Source organism: Salmo salar, chromosome ssa09, assembly GCF_905237065.1.
Source record: "Salmo salar chromosome ssa09, Ssal_v3.1, whole genome shotgun sequence".
Taxonomy (NCBI): domain Eukaryota; kingdom Metazoa; phylum Chordata; class Actinopteri; order Salmoniformes; family Salmonidae; genus Salmo; species Salmo salar.
In genome coordinates this window covers 28,361,116-28,383,821 of record NC_059450.1, presented here as the reverse complement: position 1 = coordinate 28,383,821, position 22,706 = coordinate 28,361,116, and the positions used below count along the sequence as shown (strand labels likewise).

Genomic DNA, 22,706 nt, shown 5'->3' with positions numbered 1-22,706 from the left:
TGAATAATTGAAAAGGTTATTGGGAAAGCCTTTCGAATTACCAGAAGATTTGCCAATCATTGCTAATAGTGCACCGCACAAATAGACAGGGGGAATTCTAATTTCCTCTTCAGACATTTAATACATTTAGTTGATTCCCTACTAAGTTTAATATATTTTTTTATATTGTTGAATACAGTTTTAATGTCTAGATTCCGTCTGTGTTTTCCGCATCGTGTATTTTATAGGGCTCCTGTACAGAGTGGGGCGGTCCATGGAGACAAAGGCTGGGTTCCGTGCCCCTCGCTGGGTGCACAGTCCATTGGACACACAATGAGAGCGGAAGCGGATCAGCTGGCTTGGGCCCGCAAGCAGAGAGGGAAAGAGAGATGAGCCCTGCCTCAGCCCCCCCCATTCCAAATTATTCCAAGTTATTCTGCTGGATGACCGACTTCATTTCCAACAAAAAGTAGAAGAAAACAGAGGGAATGAGTGAGTGAGGGAAAGAACGGGGGTGTGGTAGGGGGAGGGAGGGAGACGACAGCTCTCATACGGATTTAAACCCCTCAAGTCCAACAAACTATGGCATAATTCTCCTCTTCACTTATAAGAGCGTAGCCTATATGCACATTTCAGGATTAGATCATCTTCCTCAATATAGGCTAGACAAACAGGTTTGTTGAGAAAGGTCATTGAGAAAGTTCGCTCACCCTTCTCAATACAATCTAGTAGGATGTATGGTGACAGATTTCAAACCCAAAATAAGGTTGCTTTACTCCATTGTTTGTAAACATTGTATTGTCAACAACAAAAATATCATTATCCCTCTAGCTTTATAGTAGAGTGGCGGGGCTACCCTTTAGCTAAATAATGAATTAAGGACTGTCTAACTGAGCAAGTAGACAACATATTACTGGAGAAGCAACAGCAAAATACCTCTAAATACCTAAAATTATAGAACGGTCTAAATGACCTAATAAGCTTTGGTGAAATAAACAAAAAGACACTTTCAATCACTTGCAGTTTTTCTTATACCACAACTGCTTGCCTATGATTTCATACCTAAACCAGTGTTTGAAATGCCGTCCATAAGCGGCACTTCATTAACCAGGCTTCTTTTCATTTAAAAGTTTAAATTCACTAGTCAGAAAAGTCTATACAGCCTTCTCCAACTATAGAATAACAATATGCATCTTCTAGTTATCTATTGATTGGTCAGTCACAAAGCGAGGAAAACACTGCTGGTTTGTCAGTCTGCCCAGCCTCTCGGCACCTGTGTTATTTGTGTGTGCTGTGGTTGGTTGCAGTCAAATTTCTTTTCACGGAGGAGCGAGTGCATGATGAGTCTCCTGCGAGTGAATTTACACTTCCCATGTAGTGGTAAGGATGAGTTGAAACCTATTTAAAGCTCAATATATACTTTCTGGGTCGACCCGACTAAATTCACATCGAAAAAGTCACTCATTGAAAGCAAAACTAAGAAGTGGTAGATCTGTTCGATGTGGACTATTTCTATGCTTCCCGGGCTTAAGTTTAGTTTTTGCTTTCGGTTTTGAACACCAGCTTCAAACAGCTGAAAATACAATATTTGGGGTTATTGAAAGGATATTTCACAGTGGTTTAGATGGTACAATGATTCTCTACACATTGCTTATTTTCTCAAACTGAAATTAGGCAAACTATTAGAATTTTAGCAACCAGGTAATTCTACATACTGCACATAAACTCAGCAAAAAAAGAAACGTCCCTTTTTCAGGACCCTTCACTGATCTTAATTGTAAAGGGTTTAACCTCTCTTGGGCAGGTGGGACGCTAGCGTCCCAACCACGGTTCACACTATTCAACAGCCATGCTATGTTAGGACAGTTCCAACACAAGAAAAACCACAGCCATTTTCCTAGCAAGGACAGGCGTCACAAATACCAGAAATTCAGCTAAAATGATGCACTAACCTTTGACGATCTTCATCAGATGACACTCCTAGGACATCATGTTACACAATACATGCATTTTTTGTTCGATCAAGTTGATATTTATATCCAAAAACAGCCGTTTACATAGGCGTGTGACGTTCAGAAAATATTTTGCCTCCAATACTGCCGGTGAATCAGCACAACAATTTACAAAAATACTCATCATAAACGTTGATAAAATATTAAACTGTTATTCAAAGAATTATAGATAAACATCTTTATGCAACCGCTGTGACAGATTTCAAAAAAGCTTCACGGGGAAAGCACACTTTGCAATAATCTGAGTACTGCACTCAGAAAAAGACACTAGGCAATACAGATACCCACCATTTTGAAGTCATCTAAAATCATAAATAGCATTAGAAATATTCACTTACCTTTGATGATCTTCATCAGAAGGCACTTCCAGGCATCCCAGGTCCACAATAAATGTTTTGTTCGATAAAGTCCATAATTTATGTCCAAATAACTCGTTGTTTGCGCGTTCAGTAAGCTACTCCAAGTGTAGGAAGCGCGCCAAAATGTCACGACGAAAAGTTTAAAAAAAGTTATATTTACGTTCGTTCAAACATGTCAAACGTTGTATAGCATCAATCTTTAGGGCCTTTTTAACTTAGCACTTCAATAATATTCCAACCGGACGATTCCAGTGTCTTGAAAAACGTTTTGGAACACAGCTAACTCTCACGTGAATGCACGCCAATGAACTCATTTACTTTCCCGAGTCAACAACTTCCAACTTCCTCTGTTCGCTCTCTGTTCATCATAGACGCCTCAAACAACTTTCTAAAGACTGTTGACATCTAGTGGAAGCCTTAGGAAGAGCAAAATGAACCCTAAGTCACTGTGTTTTCGATAGGCAATGACTTGAAAGGACTACAAGCACCAGACTTCCCACTTCCGGGTTAGATTTTTCTCAGGTTTTTGCCTGCCACATTTCTGTTATACTCACAGACACCATTCAAACAGTTTTAGAAACTTCAGAGTGATTTCGATCCAAATCTACTAATAATATGCATATTCTAGTTCCTGGGCCCGAGTAGTAGGCCGTTCAATTTGGGTACGTTTTTCATCCGGCCGTGAAAATACTTCCCCCTACCCTAGAGAAGTTAAACACCGTTTCCCATGCTTGTTCAATGAACCATAAACAATTAATGAACATGCACCTGTGGAACGGTTGTTAAGACACTAACAGCTTACAGACGGTAGGCAATTACGGTCACAGTTATGAAAACTTAGGAAACTAAAGAGGCCTTTCTACTGACTCAAAAACACTAGATGAAAGATGCCCAGGGTCCCTGCTCATCTGCGTGAACATGCCTTAGGCATGCTGCAAGGAGGCATGAAGACTGCAGATGTGGCCAGGGCAATAAATTGTAATGTCCGTACTGTGACAGGACGGACAGCTGATCGTCCTGTCACAGGATCGGCACATCTGAACATCACACCTGCGGGACAGGTACAGGATGGCAACAACAACTGCCCGAGTTACACCAGGAATGCGCAATTCCTCCATCAGTGCTCAGACTGTCCGCAAAAGGCTGAGAGGCCTGTTGTAAGGCAGGTCCTCACCAGACACCACCATCACCTATGGGAACAAATCCACCATCGCTGGACCAGACAGGACTGGCAAAAAGTGCTCTTCACTGACGAGTGATGGTCGGATTCGCGTTTATCGTTGAAGGAATGAGCTCTGGAGCGGGATAGTCTGGGGCGGTGCGTCATAGCATCATCAGACAGCTTGTTGTCATTGCAGGCAATCACAACGCTGTGCGTTACAGGGAAGACATCCTCCTCCCTCATGTGGTACCCTTCCTGCAGGCTCATCCCGACATGACACTCCAGCATACAATGCCAAAGCCATACTGCTCGTTCTATGCATGATTTCCTGCAAGACAGGAATGTCAGTGTTCTGCCATGGCCAGCGAAAAGCCCGGATCTCAATCCCATTGAGCACGTCTGGGACCTATTGGATCAGGGGGTGAGGGCTAGGGCCATTCCCCCCAGAAATGTCCGGGAACTTGCAGGTGCTTCTCACAGCAAGAACTGGCAAATCTGGTGCAGTCCATGAGGAGGAGATGCACTGCAGTACTTAATGCAGCTGGTGGCCACACCAGATACTGACTTTGATTTGACCCCATTTTTTGTTCAGGGACACATTCAATTTCTAGTCATCACATGTCTGTGGAACTTTTTCAGTTTGTGTCTCAGTTGTTGAATCTTATGTTAATACAAATATTTACACATGTTAAGTTTGCTGAAAATCAACGCAGTTGGAGGACGTTTCTTTTTTTGCTGAGTTTATAATTAATTGTTTTGTGGCACCTATACAGCCAGCCACGTATTTGGAGAACATAGGCTATTTACTGCGCTTTGATTGATGACAGAACAGCTTGTGTCGACTAGTATATAAAAAGGTGTTGAACTGACTGAATAAAGAATCTCCGATATTTCTTCGCTATTCATAAATCATACAACATAGTCATGTCCATGGTATCGCATCGGGACAAGTAAACCAAAGATCTTGTTTATATTTTCCTAGAATTTGAAGCCCATGACTGCTCATTTTTTTTACTAATCTGTTAGGTCAACGGAACCTGAATCGAGTTGGTGAGAGAGCTAGCGGTTCATTTTGTTCCCTAATTTGCATACTGGTAGGCTATTACTGCTTTTGGCAATTATCTGCAGATCAATTATGAAAACACTCATTGAAGATGTTGAATCTTCACTGCAGGAACCTTAGGTAGTGGAGAGAGAGCCTCATTCTGGTACATAATATGATAAGAGGACAGATTGAAGGTTATAAAAGCTAATGTCACGATACACTACATGATCAAAAGTATCTTGACAAACCATTTCTGTATGGACCTCGTTTTGTGGCTTAGCCCGAACCAAATTTTACATTTGGCACTATGCATTGGGGCAGGTAGTGTTCTCCTGGCATCTGCCGAATTTGACAAATTGACTTGTTGGAAAGGTGGCATCCTATGACGGTGCCACATTGAAAGTCACTGAGCTCTTCAGTACGGGCCACTCTACTGCCAATGTTTGTCTATGTAAATTGCATGGCTGTGTGCTCGATTTTATACACCTGTCAGCAATGGGTGTGTCTGAAATAGCCAAATCCACTACTTTGGAGTGTCCACATACTTTTGTATATATAGTGTACTTATGTCATTGTTAAAGATATTGAGATAGGCCTACTGATTTGATTATTGTCAACAATGGAGTAGTCAACTGCTTCTTTCTGTGTAGCAAAGCCCATGTTTAACACCTGCTTCATTCTTCACAGCATTCTTGTATCTCTATTCACGGGCGCCTGACTTTGTGCACCCCCACTTTTATACAATCTGGCGGGGGGGGTCTGTGGGTACTCCCCAATACATTTTTTGTTTTAACCATTTTCCTTGATTTCTATATTGTTTCTCAACAGGGAATCAATGTTTACTTTACAGAATATTTTTCATTAGGTTAAGAAAATAAACCAAACTGAAAGAGTCGGCTAGTTTTAGTTTGTCACGATATGTTACCAGAAAACTAATCTACCGCCTTCCCTCAAAGTCCCAGCCACAGTGATTGACTGACAGGTCTGAAACCCTACCATGTAACTCACAAACATCTTTGATTGACAGGCCAAACTGTTAAAGGGACAGTTGACCAAAATTACATATTGGTTTCCTTACCCTAAGTGTACACAGCAGCAGAGCCCCAACAAATACATCATTTGAAGACCAAACATAATTGTGGTAATTCATACCTTGCAGTAAAACTGGAGATATGGGAGATAAAGTCATTAAAGTAGTCCATAACTTAGCTGTGTATTTCAGATAGAATTATGGGCATTAAAATGTTCCAGAGGTCACCAAAAGAGCTCATTCTGGAATTGTTTTTTCCTCAGGGGGCATGCCTCCTGGACCCCCACCGCCCAGAACTACCTGGCTGGCTACTTTTTCTATTCGGCTGGCAACTCCATGTACTTGCAGAAAACACAGCTAAACCAGCTCAACTTCCCCAAACTAGGCTATACATTACACACACCACCACAGTACACACACCACCACAGTACAAGCCACCCAAACACACAGCAGGAACAGCAACATAAAGGGCTGTAGGCTAGGGCTGTACTTGAGAGCACGTGCTGGCCAGGCCTGCGCCCAGAGGGCCTGGCTGCTTCAGTGTGTGGTGGCGAAGGGGGATCCTGGGACAACCATTTCCTGGCCTAACAAAGTGGCCGTTTGTCTGTGGCCCTGGACCGTGGCTCACAGAGCTCCAGCATGCCATCATGCTCTGCTTCTGCCTTAGCCCCTGGGCTTCCCAGCCCCTGGGGGGAAAGGAGGAGAAGGAGGCCTGAAAGTAAGACAGAAGAGGGCGAGAGTAGGAGTGGGACGATGTGGCCTGAGCCCTGGGTGATCGCCAAGTCACCCTCCCCTCCTTCCCACCCGCCCTCCCTCCCCTACCCTACCCATCACCCTCCACGGCTGCATCTCTACACAATGGCTGCTTCTCTGCTGAAATTTCACGTTATTGGATCCCAGGCCTGGAGTTTTGTGCTCTCACAATGTCCAGGCAATGGAGCATGCTGCAGGAGAGACACACTCTGCAAGCTAAAGGCTGGAAAACCGTTCCTCTTTTCATTAGCATTAGAAAAGGGGAGAGACATCACCACCACTCCCCCTTGTACCTAAAGCGGAGGAAGGCCGTCAAGCCCCAGCAGTCCACTTTGGGTTTAAGATTTACAATAAAAAAGTCATTTGGAAAATAAACACAAGCTACTTATCCCAATCTGACTCTTTAGATTATCCTTCTGCCGAGTGCGAAAGGAACCGCTAGCAAAGGAGAGAAAACATTTAGAGAATACATTTTTTTCACTAGCATGGACTCATTTTTTATGGCCGAATCACCTGGATACCTTCTTCCATGCAAACTGAGCAACTGAATCAAGGACGAATATACGCTAACACACACATATCTTCACGTTTCCAAAAGAACATTAGCTACTGTTTAAATGTTTTTCAAATACCCAACATGCATGTAGACCCAAATCAAAACACCAACACAACCCTTTGGATGCTGGACAAAATGACAGAACCCAACCATGGAATTTTACAATTTTAGTCATTTAGCAGACACCCTTATCGAGAGCGACTTACAGTAGTACTAAGTCCATACAGTTTCATTCTGGTCCCCCGTGGGAATCGAACCCACAACACTGGCGTTGCAAGTGACAAAGCTGAGTACGTTTGCAAATACTGTGCCAAATCATATGTGAAGAATGCAACAAATATGCACAAGCAACCTCTGACAAAAGTCCCTATACGTCTAATCGAGGTGACAATGATGAATCTGACACCTTACCGATAGCAACAGATCATGGTCCTCCTTGAATTAGAAGTTTTATGGGCTCAATGGAGGAACGTAGTCAGACAAATGCTGATGAATGTCTTGCTCGAGCTGTGTATGCAACTGGTTCACCTCTGACGCTCACAGGCAATGTGTATTGGAAGAGATTTTTGAATGTTCTTCGCCCAGCGTACACCCCTCCAAACAGACATGCTTCATCTCCTCATTTGCTGGATGCAGAGTTCAACAGAGTTCAAGTGAAGGTCAAGCAAGTCATTGAGAAAGCAGACTATTGCAATCATCTCTGATGGGTGGTTGAATGTTCGTGGGCAAGGAATAATTAACTACATCATCTACACCCCTCAACCAGTATTTTACAAGAGTACAGACACAAGGGACAACAGACACACCGGTCTCTACATTGCAGATGAGCTGAAGGCAGTCATCAATGACCTTCGACCACTGAAGGTATTTGCACTGCTGACAGACAATGCTGCGAACATGAAGGCTGCTTGGTCTAAAGTGGAGGAGTCCAACCCTCACATCACACCCATTGGCTGTGCTGCTCATGCATTGAATCTGCTCTTCAAGGACATCATGGCACTGAAAACAATGGATACACACTACAAGAGTGCCAAGGAAATGGTTAGGTATGTGAAGGGTCATCAAGTTACAGCAGCAATCTACCTCACCAAGCAAAGTGAGAAGAATAAGAGCACCACATTGAAGCTGCGCAGCAACACCCGTAGGGGTGGCGTTGTCGTCATGTTTGACAGTCTCCTGAAGGGGAAGGAGTCCATCCATGAAATGGCCATATCACAGTCTGCCGATATGGACAGCCCCATCAAGAGGATCCTCCTGCATGATGCATTTTGGGAGAGAGTGGTAAGCAGCCTGAAACCTATAGCAGTAGCCATTGCACTGATTGAGGGAGACAATGCCATATTGTTTGATGTTCTATGCTTGCAGATGTAAGAGAAGAAATCCGTACTGCCCTGCCCACTTCACTGTTGCTCCAAGCAGAGAAAACTGCAGTTCTGAAATGCATCAAAAAGCGTGAAGACTTCTGCCTGAAGCCCATACACGCTGCAGCGTACATGTTGGACCCCAAGTATGTTGGCAAGAGCATCCTGTCCGCTGCAGAGATCAACAAGGCCTATGGTGTCATCACTACCGTGTCTCAACACCTTGGCAGTCTGAATGAGGGCAAGGTTCTTGGCAGTCTGGATGAGGGCAAGGTTCTTGGCAGTCTGGATGAGGGCAAGGTTCTTGGCAGTCTGGATGAGGGCAAGGTTCTTGGCAGTCTGGATGAGGGCAAGGTTCATGGCAGTCTGGATGAGGGCAAGGTTCTTGGCAGTCTGGAAAAGTACTTCCAAGCAAGGCCTTGGGATGGAGATACAATATGGCAGTCGCGCCAACATATCTCATAAGCCACCTGGTGGAAGGGACTTTGTGGATCTGAGGCTCTTTCCCGTGTCCTCCATAGTCCTCCAAATCCAACCAACAACAGCCGCCTCCGAGCGCAACTGGTCCTTGTTTGGGAACACACACCAAAGCATGCAACAGGCTGACCAATACAAGGGTTGAAAAATTGGTGCCCATCTGGGCTAATATGAGGCTTTTTGAGCCTGACAACAAGCCATCCTCAACAAGGTAGTAAAGAGACAGTGAAGATGAGGCCTCAGTCTGATGTTCAAGAGGTGGACATTGAGGAAGTCCAGGGAGAAGACATGGAAGCCTGAGAGAAAGACAACCAAAGCTTTAGTTTCTGGACTATCATTTTACAGATGTAAACTCAGCAAAAAAAGAAACGTCCCTTTTTCAGGACCCTGTCTTTGAAAGACAATTAGTATAAATCTTCATTGTAAAGGGTTTAAACACTGTTTCCCATGCTTGTTCAATGAACCATAAACAATTAATGAACATGCACCTGTGGAACGGTTGTTAAGACACTAACAGCTTACAGACGGTAGACAATTAAGGTCACAGTTAAAGAGAGAGAGAAAAAAAAAGATGCCCAGGGTCCCTGCACATCTGCGTGAACATGCCTTAGGCATGCTGCAAGGAGGCATGAGGACTGCAGATGTGGCCAGGGCAATAAATTGCAATGTCCGTACTGTGAGACACCTAAGACAGCATTACAGAGAGAAAGGACAGAAAGCTGATCGTACTCGCAGTGGCAGGTCATGTGTAACAACACCTGCACAGGATCGGTACATCCGAAAATCACACCTGCGGGACAGGTACAGGATGGTAACAACAACTGCCCGAGTTACACCAGGAATGCACAATTCCTACATCAGTGCTCAGACTGTCCGCAATAGGCTGAGTGGCTGGACTGAGGGCTTATAGGCCTGTTGTAAGGCAGGTCCTCATCAGACATCACCGGCAACAACGTCGCCTATGGGCACAAACCCACCGTCGCTGGACCAGGACAGGACTGGCAAAAAGTGCTCTTCACTGACGAGTCGCGGTTTTGTCTCACCAGGGGGTGATGGTCGGATTCGTGTTTATTGTCGAAGGAATGAGCGTTACACCAAGGCCTGTACTCTGGAGCGGGATCGATTTGGAGGTGGAGGGTCCGTCATGGTCTGGGGCAGTGTGTCACAGCATCATCGGACTGAGCTTGTTGTCACTGCAGGCAATCCCAACGCTGTGCGTTACAGGGAAGACATCCTCCTCCCTCATGTGGTACCCTTCCTGCAGACTCATCCTAACATGACCCTCCAGCATGACAATGCCACCAGCCATACTGCTCGTTCTGTGCGTGATTTCCTGCAAGACAGGAATGTCAGTGTTCTGCCATGGCCAGCAAAGAGCCCAGATATCAATCCCATTGAGCACGTCTGGGACCTGTTGGATCAGAGGGTGAGGGCTAGGGCCATTCCCCCCAGAAATGTCCGGGAACTTGCAGGTGCCTTGGTGGAAGAGTGGGGTAACATCTCACAGCAAGAACTGGCAAATCTGGTGCAGTCCATGAGGAGATACGCTGCAGTACATAATGCAGCTGGTGGCCACACCAGATACTGACTGTCACTTTTGATTTTGACCCCCCCCTTGTTCAGGGACACATTATTCCATCTCTGTTAGTCACATCTGTGGAACTTTTTCAGTTTGTGTCTCAGTTGTTGAATCTTATGTTCATACAAATATTTACACATGCTAAGTTTGCTGAAAATAAAAGCAGTTGACAGTGAGAGGACGTTTCTTTTTTTGTTGAAAAACGTTTTTGGGAGATGCGATGGATCATTGGGGATCATTCAATATTCCCTTTCTTTTGCTGTTCAGTGAAATCATCCCATGTGAAGAGTCAACTCATTTAAAGTTCAATTTGTAACAAAAAAAAAAATCTATTTCTATTGGAATGATTTAATTATTTGCAATTATGTCTACTTATAAGGTAAAATGAGATATATATATATATATATATATATAGTAAATGTATCCAATGCAAAAAAAATCTACATTTAAATGGTATTAATATTAATTTGCATATTCCCCAAAATGTGCAACCCTATATATAGCCTCGTTATTGTTATGTAATTCGACTGCTACTTTTTCCTTTGTTTTATTTAGTAAATATTTTCTCAACTCTATTTCTTGAACTGTATTGTTAGTTAAGGGCTTGTAAGTAAGCATTTCACGTTAAGGTCTACACCTGTTGTATTCGGCGCATGTGAAAAATAAATTTGATTTGAACTCGACAGAGCTTGAATTGTAAAAATGTGTAAATATTGTACAATCCAGGTGTGCAAAGTTTTTAGAGACTTACCCAGAAAGACTCACAGCTGTAATCGCTGCCAAATGTGATTCTAACATGTATTGACTTATGGGTGTGAATACTTGTAATTTTCAATACACTTGCATAATTTAATAAAAATAAACATGTTTTCACTTTATCATTATGGGGTAGTGTGTGTAGATGGGTGAGTAAATCATTTCATCCATTTTGAATTTAGGCTGAAACATGGAAAAAGTCAAGGGCTAAGAATACTTTCTGAAGGCACTGTATAAATTGCATTCGGAAAATACTCAAACCCCTTGACTTTTTTCACATTGTTACATTACAGCCTTATTAGAAAATAGATTAAATAAAAAAATACCTAATCTACACATACTACCCCATAATGACAAAGCGTTGAAACAGGTTTTTCGAAATGTTTGCACATTTATTAAAAATAAAAAACAGATATACCTTATTTACGCTTTGCTATGAGACTCAAAATTGAACTCCAGTGCATCCGGTTTCCAGTGATCATCCTTGAGATGTTTCTACAACTTGTAGTCCACCTGTGGTAAATTACATTGATTGGACATGATTTGGAAAGGCACACACAGGTCTATATAAAGGTCCCACAGTTGACAGTGCATGTCAGAGCAAAAACCAAAGGATTTTAAGGAATTGTCGAAAGAGCTCCAAGACAGGATTGTGTTGAGTCACAAATCTGGGGAAGGGTACCAAAAAATGTCTGCAGCATTGAAGGTCCCCAAGAACACAGTGGCCTCCATCATTCTTAAACTGAAGAAGTTTGGAAGCACCAAGACTTCCTAGAGCTGGCTGCCCGACAAAACTGAGCAAACGGGGGATAAGGGCCTTAGTCAGAGAGGTGACCAAGAACCCGATGGTCACTGACAGAGCTCTAGAGTTCCTCTGTGGAGATGGGGGAACCTTACAGAAGGACAACCATCTCTGCAGCACTCCACCAAATCAGATCTTTATGGTAGAGTGGCCAGACGGAAGCCACTCCTCAGTGAAAGGCACATGACATCCTGCTTGGAGTTTGCCAAAAGGCACCTGAAGGACTCTCGGACCATGAGAAACAAGATTCTCTGGGCTGATGAAACCAAGATTGAATTCCTTGGCCTGAATGCCAAGCGTCACATGTGGAGGAAACCTGGCACCATCCCCATGGTGAAGCATGGTGGTGGCAGAATCATGCTGTGGGAATGTTTTCAGCAGCAGGGACTGGGAGACTAGTCAGGATCGAGGGGAAAAATGAACAGAGGAAAGTAGAGAGATCCTTGATGAAAACCTGCTCCAGGGCACTCAGGACCTCAGACTAGGGTGAAGGTTCACCTTCCAACAGGACAACAACCCTAAGCAAAGCTAAGACAATGCAGGAGTGGCATTGGGAAAAGTCTCAGAATGTCCTTGAGTGGCCCATCCAGAGCCTGGACAAGATCGAACATCTCTGGAGACGTGAAAATAGCTGTGCAGCGACGCTCCCCATCCAACCTGACAGAGCTTGAGAAGATCTGCAGAGAAGAATGGGAGAAACTCCCCAAATACAGGTGTGCCAAGGTTAATGCGTTATACCCAAGAAGTCTCAAGACTGTAATCACTGCCAAAAGGTGCAGCAAATGTGATTTCAGTTTATTTTTAATATATTTGCAATGTATTAAATGTACCTGGGAGCCAGAAATCTTTCTGATTGAGAGGGGATCAAATACTTATTTCCCTCATTAAAATGCAAATCATTTTATAACATTTTTGACATGCGTTTTTCTGGATTTTTTGTTGTTGTTATTCTGTCTCTTACTGTTCAAATAAACTTACCATTAAAATTATAGACTGATCATTTCTTTATCAGTGGGCAAACGTACAAAATCAGCAGGGGATCAAATCCTTTTTTCCCTCACTGTACGTGTGAATTGGTGTATCATGTTGAATTATTGAAGTACTGTAGGTCTAATGGTTAAGATGAGAAGATGCTCGCATAGCATCCTGTGAGATTTACAATACTAGAGGTGGGCAGAGAGAACATATTGTCGCTGAAGCCACGGTAAGTGTAGCTAATGTGAACACCGGTGCTGGTAACAAGTCTAGTAAATCTGAACGGGCACTAAAGCACCATGCCAAACTACTCCAGCAATGTTTCTGTAACAATGATTTTCTGCCTCACACCAATGCTAACCAACCTCATTACACGTTTGGGCCTGTAACACCAACGACAATGTCCTGGGTACCCCAGCACCGGTGTACTGAAATAAATCAAAAGAATCCCATATCTGTATCAAAAGGCCCTAAACTATTCTCAAACATCAAAGCACCACATAGTGAGATGATCATAATTAAAACCTTGCACTCACCATTACAGAAAAAGAGGAATGGCAAATTTGGACTGCTACGGCGTCTACGGGCGGCTTTGATGTGAAAGTAGTCTTTGGAGACCTTGCTTCTAATTGCAATAGTTACTGCAGAATCTCAGATTTAAGACTGGGGAGTGCTAGGAACGGGTACTAGGACAAGGCTGAGAAGAAGCAAGACCTCATTACAAGGAATGCACCATGCTGTAAAGAAGCCATCATCCATCCACCATGGTTGTTAACAATTACAGAAATAGCGCATTAGTATGCTGTAAACTATCCCTGTAATCGACACTGTTGTTAAAGCATCACAACCACAGCATACTACTAAAAAAATATTCACATTGTGGCGAGTTTTAAAGAAACCATCAAACAAACTAGACTACTGTACTGCCCATTACAATCTAGCACACTGTAAAGAACAACTGCGTTGAAAAGTGTTCTAGCTAGAAGACCTTGTGAGAATCACTTCACAGGTGTAGACTACACATTGGAGAAGTGGCTTCTCATAAAAAGTCAGGTTCAATTCCTAAAAATGGCTAATAAGATGACTTAGCAGATGATATAATAGGCTACATACCCGGTCAAACGATTGGTTCATAAAAGATTCCTTCTATAAAATGAAGTTATGTTTGCTTCAATCACCTCATCTAGCCAAAACCTACTTATATTTTATAGACACAAACACACACACTAGACAAGCATGTACACATGCGAATACACTCACAGGCCCCAACTCCTTCCTGTTTTCAAAGAGTTTGGAAACTAAATCAAAAGACAAGGTTTAGGATTTACATCTGTGCCCTTTCATGTCAGTGGTCTTGCAGGAAAGAACCATCTTACCTCAGCTGCAGCAGCTCCCAGCAAAGCCTTCATGCAGCAGCACAACTGAAAACAATACCTACAATTCTGACGTTTTATTGCTCAAAGAATTTCGTAGAAGCATTGTAATATGGCCAGGGCACAACAGAGAGAACTCCTTGAAAAAAAAGATGTCACTATACATCTGGTGACAAAAAGAAAAATGTGGAGGATTTTTTAGCCTGGTCTAATACGACACAGCATAGCCTAGAATTTTCAAAGTTAACATGGGCATTGCATACGTGTTATCGTTTTGTCTTGATTGTTGAGGCAGTCAACTAAATGGATACAGTGCGGTTTTAAAGAATGAGGGGGAAAAAAAATGTACTTCGATCCAAATACACTGATGATATTTACTAGTTTAAGTCTGCTCCTAAAATACTTTTAAGAGGAAATGAGAATTACAATAGGGAAGTTGCTCAGGTTTAAAATATACCGAATCGTAACTCTGGCCATGGGAAGAGAACAGCCAGAACAGACTACATTCATACTGTACAGGGCCTGCTCAGTTGCACAGTAACACACTGTCAGTAACAAATCATCCCATTCATCCAGACAGATTTATAGAGAAGTATTGTCATGTAAACAATACAACACCATCTAACAGAAAAGCAGACTATAATTATCCTGTACACAGGGTAATTTCACAGATTAAACAACTGCTCATCCTCCATTAGGCTTGGTACATGTAAAATCCCATAGAGAATAACGAAATGCTGATGTGTGCATTAAACATTTTATACAGTCTGACCTAAACTATTTGCAGGACAGACATCCCAGCTCATAAAGTTATACTAGTAACTCAAAAAAGCTACTCAGTTTGCTGCAAGCACAAAACAAATATTAGGACAGATCCAAGAGGGGATTCTCTGCTGTTACCAACAATGATTTATTTTGGAAGAAGCTAACCACTTAGCTAACTAGCTACTAAATTAGCAAACCAAATCCACAACTGCAGAGCATTTAGAACATTTTCGACATCCTTAGCATGCTAGTACTGGAAGCCTATGGGCAACGCTAGTATGCATTGGCTCATGAAACTCCCTTCAAACTGGACACAGAGACATAAAAATGGTATCCACAAGTTCATCTTACTCTGGGGAAGTAGATAAAGGGCATCATAGCCAAAATCCCAAAGTGTCCCTTTAATAGTTAAGTTATCTAGCTGGCAAACACTTAGTTGTGAATTCCATACTGTAACTAGATCACCTGCCTCGTGCTGCACAACAGTGAGTGACTCTCAAGGCTACGGTCTCTCGTAGTTGTGTGCTTGTAAACAAACACCATATGACTGGGGACTACCGGTAAACGTTATAATGAAACATTTTGTGACAGGTGAAATGAAGAATGCGTTCGTCTTTATCTCTTAACATATTGCACTGGTTGACTGCAGGTATATACTTAAAAAGTAGATACAAATATTAAAATGTACTTAAACAACTTCAAAATAAATAGTCAACGATATTGAGAAACTATCCCGTGGCCATTTTCAAATACCCCGGTATATATGGTATACCACCCAAGCTTATCCTCCATAGCTAATTCACATATGTTAAAAATAGGTAAAGAACAAAAGGAGAAATTATGACATTGCGGCAGGAAAAATACATTTGACATTTGGCAAAAGATATATCTTGAGATAAGTGGGAGCAAGAATCAGTGATCGTTTGACAACCTACTAGGCCAGCCTGCTGATATAGTTAGAAAAGAACAATGCGCTCTGACTCAATCCAAAGTCAGGTTGTTAGCCTATGTAACACCAAAACTTCCTTCGCACATTTTGTTTGCACAGATGACAAGTTCCAATTCAATCAATACAGAGCAGTGGCCAGAAACTATCAAAAGGCTAATTCCCCAAAAGAATACAGAAGCAAAACAACAGACAACTCTGAGGACCTCTAAAGCCTTTGACTACCCACTTCACACTAGGCTTGGGCGGAATACCGTATATGCCATATACTGGGGTATTTAGAAAATGCCACGAGATGGTTTTTCCAATACCATCAAAACTATTTGTAGTTTCCATAAATTGGAATATTTGTGGCTACTTTGGAAGTTAATACCTGCAGTCAACTTGTGCAATTCGTTGAGAGATGAAGCATATTGCTTTCTTCCCTTCAACAGTCACATTATGAAGCTTACCCTAGTTCCCCAAAACTGTTGAGCCAGACACGTGTTTGTTGTAAAGAGCACAATGGGAGAAAGCATTCTATGTACATTCAATACAAAAGTTGTATATACAGTACAAGTCAGAAGTTTGGACACACCAACTCATTCAAGGGTCTTTATTTTTACTATTTTCTACATTTTAGAATAGAAGACATCAAAACAACGAAATAACAAATATGGAATCATGTAGAACCAAAAAAGTGTTACACAAACCAAAATATATTTTATATTCTTCAAAAGTAGCCACCTTTTGCCTTGATGACAGCTTTGCACACTCTTGGCATTCTCAACCAGCTTCATGAGGAATGCTTTTCCAACAATCTTGAAGGAGTTCCCACACATGCTGAGCAGTTGTTGGTTACTTTTCAATCACTCAGGGGTCCAACTCATCCCAAACCATTTCAATTGGGTTGAGGTTGGCTCATTGTGCATGCCAGGTCATCTGATTCAGCTCTCCATCACTCTCCTTGGTCAAAAATACCCTTACACAGCCTGGAGATGTGTTGGGTCATTGTCCTGATGAAAAACAAATGATAATCTCACTAAGTGCCAACCAGATGGGATGGAGTATCGCCACTGAACGCTGTGGTAGCCATGCTGGTTAAGTTGGCATTGAATTCTAAATAAAATCAACAAAAGTGTTACAGGCAAAGCACTCCCAAACCATCACACCTCCTCCATGCTTCACGGTGGGAATCACACATGCAGATATCATCCGTTCACCTACTCTGCGTCTCACAAAGACACGGCAGTTGGAACTAAAAATCTTACATTTGGACTCATCAGACCAAAGGACAAATTTCCACTGGTCTAATGTCCATTGCTTGTGTTTCTTAGCCCAAGCAAGTCTTCTTCTCATTGGTGTCCTTTAGTAGTGGTTTCTTTAGGGCTATCTTCTATATACCACCTTATTCTATATACCACCTACCTTATTACAACAAAACTGATTGGCTCAAAAGCATTAAGGAAAGAAATTCCACAAATTAACTTTTAACAAGGCACTCCTGTTAATTGAAATGCATCCCAGGTGACTACCTCATGAAGCTTGTTGAGCGAATGCCAAAGTGTTCAAAGCTGTCAAGGCAAAGGATGGCTACATTGAAGAATCTCAAATATATTTTGGATTTAACACTTTTTTGGTTACTACATGATTCCATGTGTTATTTCATAGTTTGTGTCTTCACTATTATTCTACAATGTAGAAAATAGTAAAAATAAAGAAAAACCCTTGAATGAGTAGGTGTGTCCAAACTTTTGACTGGTACTGTATATCGGAATGTCTGTTGTGCGGCGCACTTGAGGCGATGAAGTTACACGTATGCAATTCACTACTAAATGTTTGCCATCAGATATCTTATAACGTCTTTCTGCCGTGTTCGAGAAGTCAAAGTTCTGTACAGCTAGCTGCCTGTGCTTCCTACTAGCGTTTATCCCCCCTCTGTTCTTCTGTTCAGTGCTCTTCCTTCAGAAAAGCATGCATCACAACTTTGTTCATTTGCACAATTTCTCTCATTCACTTGTAAATGTCCACACTCACTGAAAATGACATTTGGTAACTACTAGCTATGCTTGTATAACTTTATGAGCTGGATTTGCTCATCTTTTCAATTAGTTTTAGTTTTCGCTCGTTAGCATTTAGCTAAAGGCATTTTAGCAATGTAACAGACTCTCTTATCCAGAGTGCATGTAGACGTTTTCATACTTTTTTGTAGAGGCTCAATGGGCACTTTTAGCACCCCCTTGTGTGCTATGCCAGTAATACCGTAAATCCCAGGATGGCAGAAGAACAGTGTGAAAATCTGGATACCGCCCAAGCCTACTTCACACCAATTGGTACTTGAAACTCAGGCCTAGGAGGAGTGTGTAGGCCAAGGCTACATTCAGGCTTCAAAACTACAGGCGTGGCGCATTTCCAGCAGGATTTACCCTAGTGTTTTACCAAAGGCTCAGACTTTTCTCCAGAACCAGCAACCTTTTGGTTACAGGCCCAACACTCTAACCGCTAGACTACCTGCCGCCCTAAAACACTGGCTGCCCACTGATGTGGGGGTAAGTCTTGATGGAAAGGCACCAGTTGTGTATGTAGGCTATTCATTTCCTCCATTAGAATGCGTCACCTGAAACACTAGCCTAAAGAGATTAACAAAACGTAGCCTACGAAACATTATTTCACAGAGTTCCACAGCACATAACCTGAGCAATTACCACCACCATAAACGACTAGCCGAACAGCTGAAGGAGCGATGCTCTGTCGTAGAGGCACAATACTCACATTCAATCAGTTGTTGTTTGTGGGAATTCTTTTGGAAAAAGCCTGTCAGAGGAATGGAGCGAGGGGCAGAACAGTCCCCCAGGTTATAAGATCATGACAGCTCACATTGACAGACAAATGCTGAGCTGTCAAATCAATCACACAGATAGTAAAAAGAGGAGTCCGAGAGGAATCACCTGACTGGCAAACTAGGCTAAACAGAAGACAGAACATCAATCGAAAACCATTAGGCTAACCCTACTTATTTATTAATGACCTTACCAATGCCAGACATAAAATGTAATTATTCCCCTGTGCTTCCTACTAGCATTTTTTTTCCCTCCCCTCTGCTCCGTACACATGCTGCTCTTCCTTCAGGAAAGCATGCATCACAACTATGTTCATTAATTTGCAGTTTCTCTCACTCACTTTCGCTTGTAAAATGTCCACACTCACTGATAATGACATTCGGAAGCTACTACCTATGCTTGTATAACTTTATGAGCTGGATGTGCCATTCTTTGCAATTAGTTTATGTTAGTATTTTCTCATTGGCATTTAGCTAACAGCATGTGTGATTTTGCTATTTCGTTATCATTTTGGGCTTTTTGTTTTGCTTTTTTAGCCCACCCTTGTTAACTATGCTTGTAATATCGTAAATCCCTGGATGGCAGAAGAACCTTATTAAAGACTACTTCTAAGCTCCCTCGTAAGTATATGTCTCCTATAGTCCAAGACAGAAACACCCTGGTTCTTCTACTTTCTCTGTGTGATTATTGTTGCTTATCTGGAGGACTACGCTACCTTCTTCGACCACACACACTCACACACACACACAGAGAGTAGGCCATGTTAGGCCTAGCCCTTCCTCTTTTCAGTGTATCATGCAGACTGGATATTTAACATGGTGGTATGCATTTCACATTCACAGCAAAAAAGCTTTTAATAACCTGTATGAGTGCATCTTCGCGTGTGAGTGAGTAGCACACACATTCAACCACATTTTATTCATCACACAGCTTTGTGATCATTTGATGAAGCAACAAGCTGTAATGAATTATATATTACTATGCCCGTGATGCTAACAGAGAATTGTCCAGAAACTCCCAACAAGACGACAATGTAACCTACTGAGCATCCCATTGTATTCACACACTTACGACTCACAACAATAAGTGTGGTTTAATGATTGTCCTTGGCTACTCATTGACATGGTTAACTTTAATGCTGTTGTGAGGAGAAACCGGAAGATACACATTGCAATGGCTCTGTCATATGCTTTACAAGTACAAAACCTGATAGACCTTAACATTTGATACAATAGTGTAGCCCAAATGTATCAAAATGGCATCCAGTGACATTAAAAACATCTTGCTTCTTTGTGTGTTCTTTGTCATCAGAAGCGTACGTTATGTACAACAGCTGCTAGACTGAGGGTAAATTCCAGCCAGCATAAATATAAAAATGATTCAGGCAGGGCTTACTGTTCTTTTCCCACCATCTTCCTTGATCTTCAATTGCATCATATGTTGGCCATCTTATGTGTTGTGCTGCTGCAGTCACTAGGAAGAACAAACGCAAAGCACCATACATCATGGTCCCTGCTTATGTAATATATTGAATATGAAACAACAATATGCCTACATTCCCTAGTTCAAGGACAAGAGTCCTTTTTCCCCCACTTTAAATCAATCAACCTGTTGTGTGCGAGCATGGGCGTCTTTCGGACTCAAAAACGATGGAAATGTCAGCATAGGAACAGATTTCAACCATCTAGAATAAAAAATATGGACGTCAGTTGAGAGCATCAGAAGACTGCGATAAGAGCAAATCATCAGTGCATGATTTATTTGTTTTTAAATGAATGGATGTCTGTCATGTCTACATCCGGATTAAGCTCATTCCAAATGTTTGTGTGATCGCCAGTGAGTTGCGAGACACTATACTGTGAATGGGCACCCAGGTACTCTTTATGAATGGAAGGGGTCACGTGCCCGCAGCACCTCCCGAGCAGATATTTCTCACTGACTGTCAACAAGCCACGCAAGAGATCAGCCCATTAAAACAATACGGATTTACAGCGACACAAAGGACCTTATTTCAATTCACATAAATGTTGCTTTCCGGGCGTAGCCCAGTCACATTTGGAACGCAATAAGTCCATTTAATAAAAAAAAATATGAATGGAGATTGTGATATGCAAATGAGTGCTATTGAGAAAAAAATGGCGTCTTTTACTTTTGCAGCAACCAGTTTACAGCCGCATTTCAATTGAAAAAAATAATGATATTGATAGAATACACATTTTTAAAACCTCTACATTAACAGAGTAACATGCTATCAAATGTCAAGAAAACACTATTGTATAATATTCAATCTTATGACAATATAATTTTAGAGTAGGTACAGTAAGCATATAAATCTTCTTAAATCCTACGCTTAAACACAAATCTAGCCACAGTGATTGTAATAAATTACACGATTTAGTCACACATACATTCTGAAATAGCAATAGATATTATCCAATTGCAGTCCAATCATAAGGTATTTTTCAAAGACAGTCTTGATGAAACAACTATCATATATATTGCATTAATTATGAGGCTAATGTTAGAGTGGATTGTACATTTTCTATACAGTCGTCAAAATTACATTTAGCATCTGCCGTTGCCATAATATAATAAGACGGTTTTATTTCTATTGCATCAAGTCCCAACACACGTTGTTGTGATCACGGAAAACAAACCAAACAAAATAAATGGATGTGTATTTATTACTTCAATAGTAATCTCATTTAAATATGAAAGTTCTCACAATTGTATTTGTAGAACCAAGGATCATAGTGGAACAGAGTAATTTAGAATCGTGCAAATCATTGCAGTGAAGATTAGATACATGAAGGCAGAATTATCATCGCGTTCTAGAATGTGGGATAAAAATGTACTCACTCGTTTGGATTTGTTGAATCTTCGCTCATTTTTTCTCACGGGGATCCAAATCCTGGCAATAGCATCGAGGACGCAGTGACGGCGGGGAAATAAACCGCAAATATCACCATTTTCTTTCGCATAAAAGCCCTAGATATTGTATAAAAGTTAATTGTCTTACAATGGTGCATGCATAACTGAGCTCTTTTAGGAAAACCAAGTAGCCTAGCTAATTTTGTAACTCAATTGCGAGGAGGAATGACAACCGATTATTAATTTTATTTTCCCTGGAAGTAAAATCCAACCACAACAAAATGCACATCTTCGTCATCCTCTTCGGTAAAACGAAATCCAATGCGTTCAGATGCTAAAAAGTGTTCAAAATAAAACCGACATTTGGCACGTTATTAGTGGCTAGCTATCGAGCATTCCCCTCTCCAACTTCAGGTCCAGGACAACACTTAAAAAGCGCTGGTTGGTCCGTCAATGTGTCGGTGCACGTTGAATTATAGCCTCCACAGCTGGAAAAAAGGTACAACATAATTTATATTAAGAAATTGAAATACAAAAGGCAAATACAGTGAGTTACATTTTCCCGAAGAAGTTGTTGGACATCTGCTTTAATCGAACTCCATTTTCAACTCGAGCAATGAACATCGGAAAACTGGGCGGAAGCGTCGACCACCAGTTCAATGAAATCCTTCCGCGTGACTGCAAAAAAAATACATATGATATGTCAAAGGATTCTCAACTATAAATACTATTGCTTACATCAACTCTAACCATATGTGAGAAACATTTGATCAAATATGCCTGTGTCATTAGAAATATATTCAGATTATTTATATCCAAAATTGACCTAAAGTAGTCCCTGCACTTCCCAACAGAACTTTCCCTTCAATCACGCAGTGATACAGAAAAAGGAAGCGTCTGTGTGATAGCACGAAAAATAAAAAATAATCTGTGAGAAGGATTGTGTGTGTGATACCACCATCAATAGGCTATCATGTGTAGATTATGTTGGTGTGGGTTGCATTTCGCGCCTTTAGCGTCACAGAAAACAACTGCTTTCGTACTGGAAGACTAGTGCTATAAAATGGAGGAGATTGTATAGACATA

At 41.6% G+C, this 22,706-nt stretch overlaps 1 protein-coding gene across 3 annotated transcripts in view; it reads right to left on the bottom strand.

The window, feature by feature from the left end:
- LOC106611155 (sprouty-related, EVH1 domain-containing protein 1) overlaps window positions 1-22,273 on the bottom strand; it is a 104,510-nt gene extending 82,237 nt beyond the window's left edge. The window contains exons 1-2 of one of the 3 annotated variants that reach the window (XM_014211058.2): window positions 21,609-22,271; window positions 20,145-20,222 (exon numbers count right to left, since the gene is read on the bottom strand). In XM_014211058.2, coding sequence (XP_014066533.1) covers window positions 20,145-20,161 — 17 coding nt within the window. In that variant the 5' untranslated portion in view covers window positions 20,162-20,222; window positions 21,609-22,271. Of the gene's footprint in view, window positions 1-20,144; window positions 20,223-21,608 lie in introns of all 3 variants that reach the window. The other 2 variants (XM_014211056.2, XM_014211057.2) reach the window with 2 other exon arrangements.
- Between the last annotated feature and the right edge of the window lie 433 nt (window positions 22,274-22,706).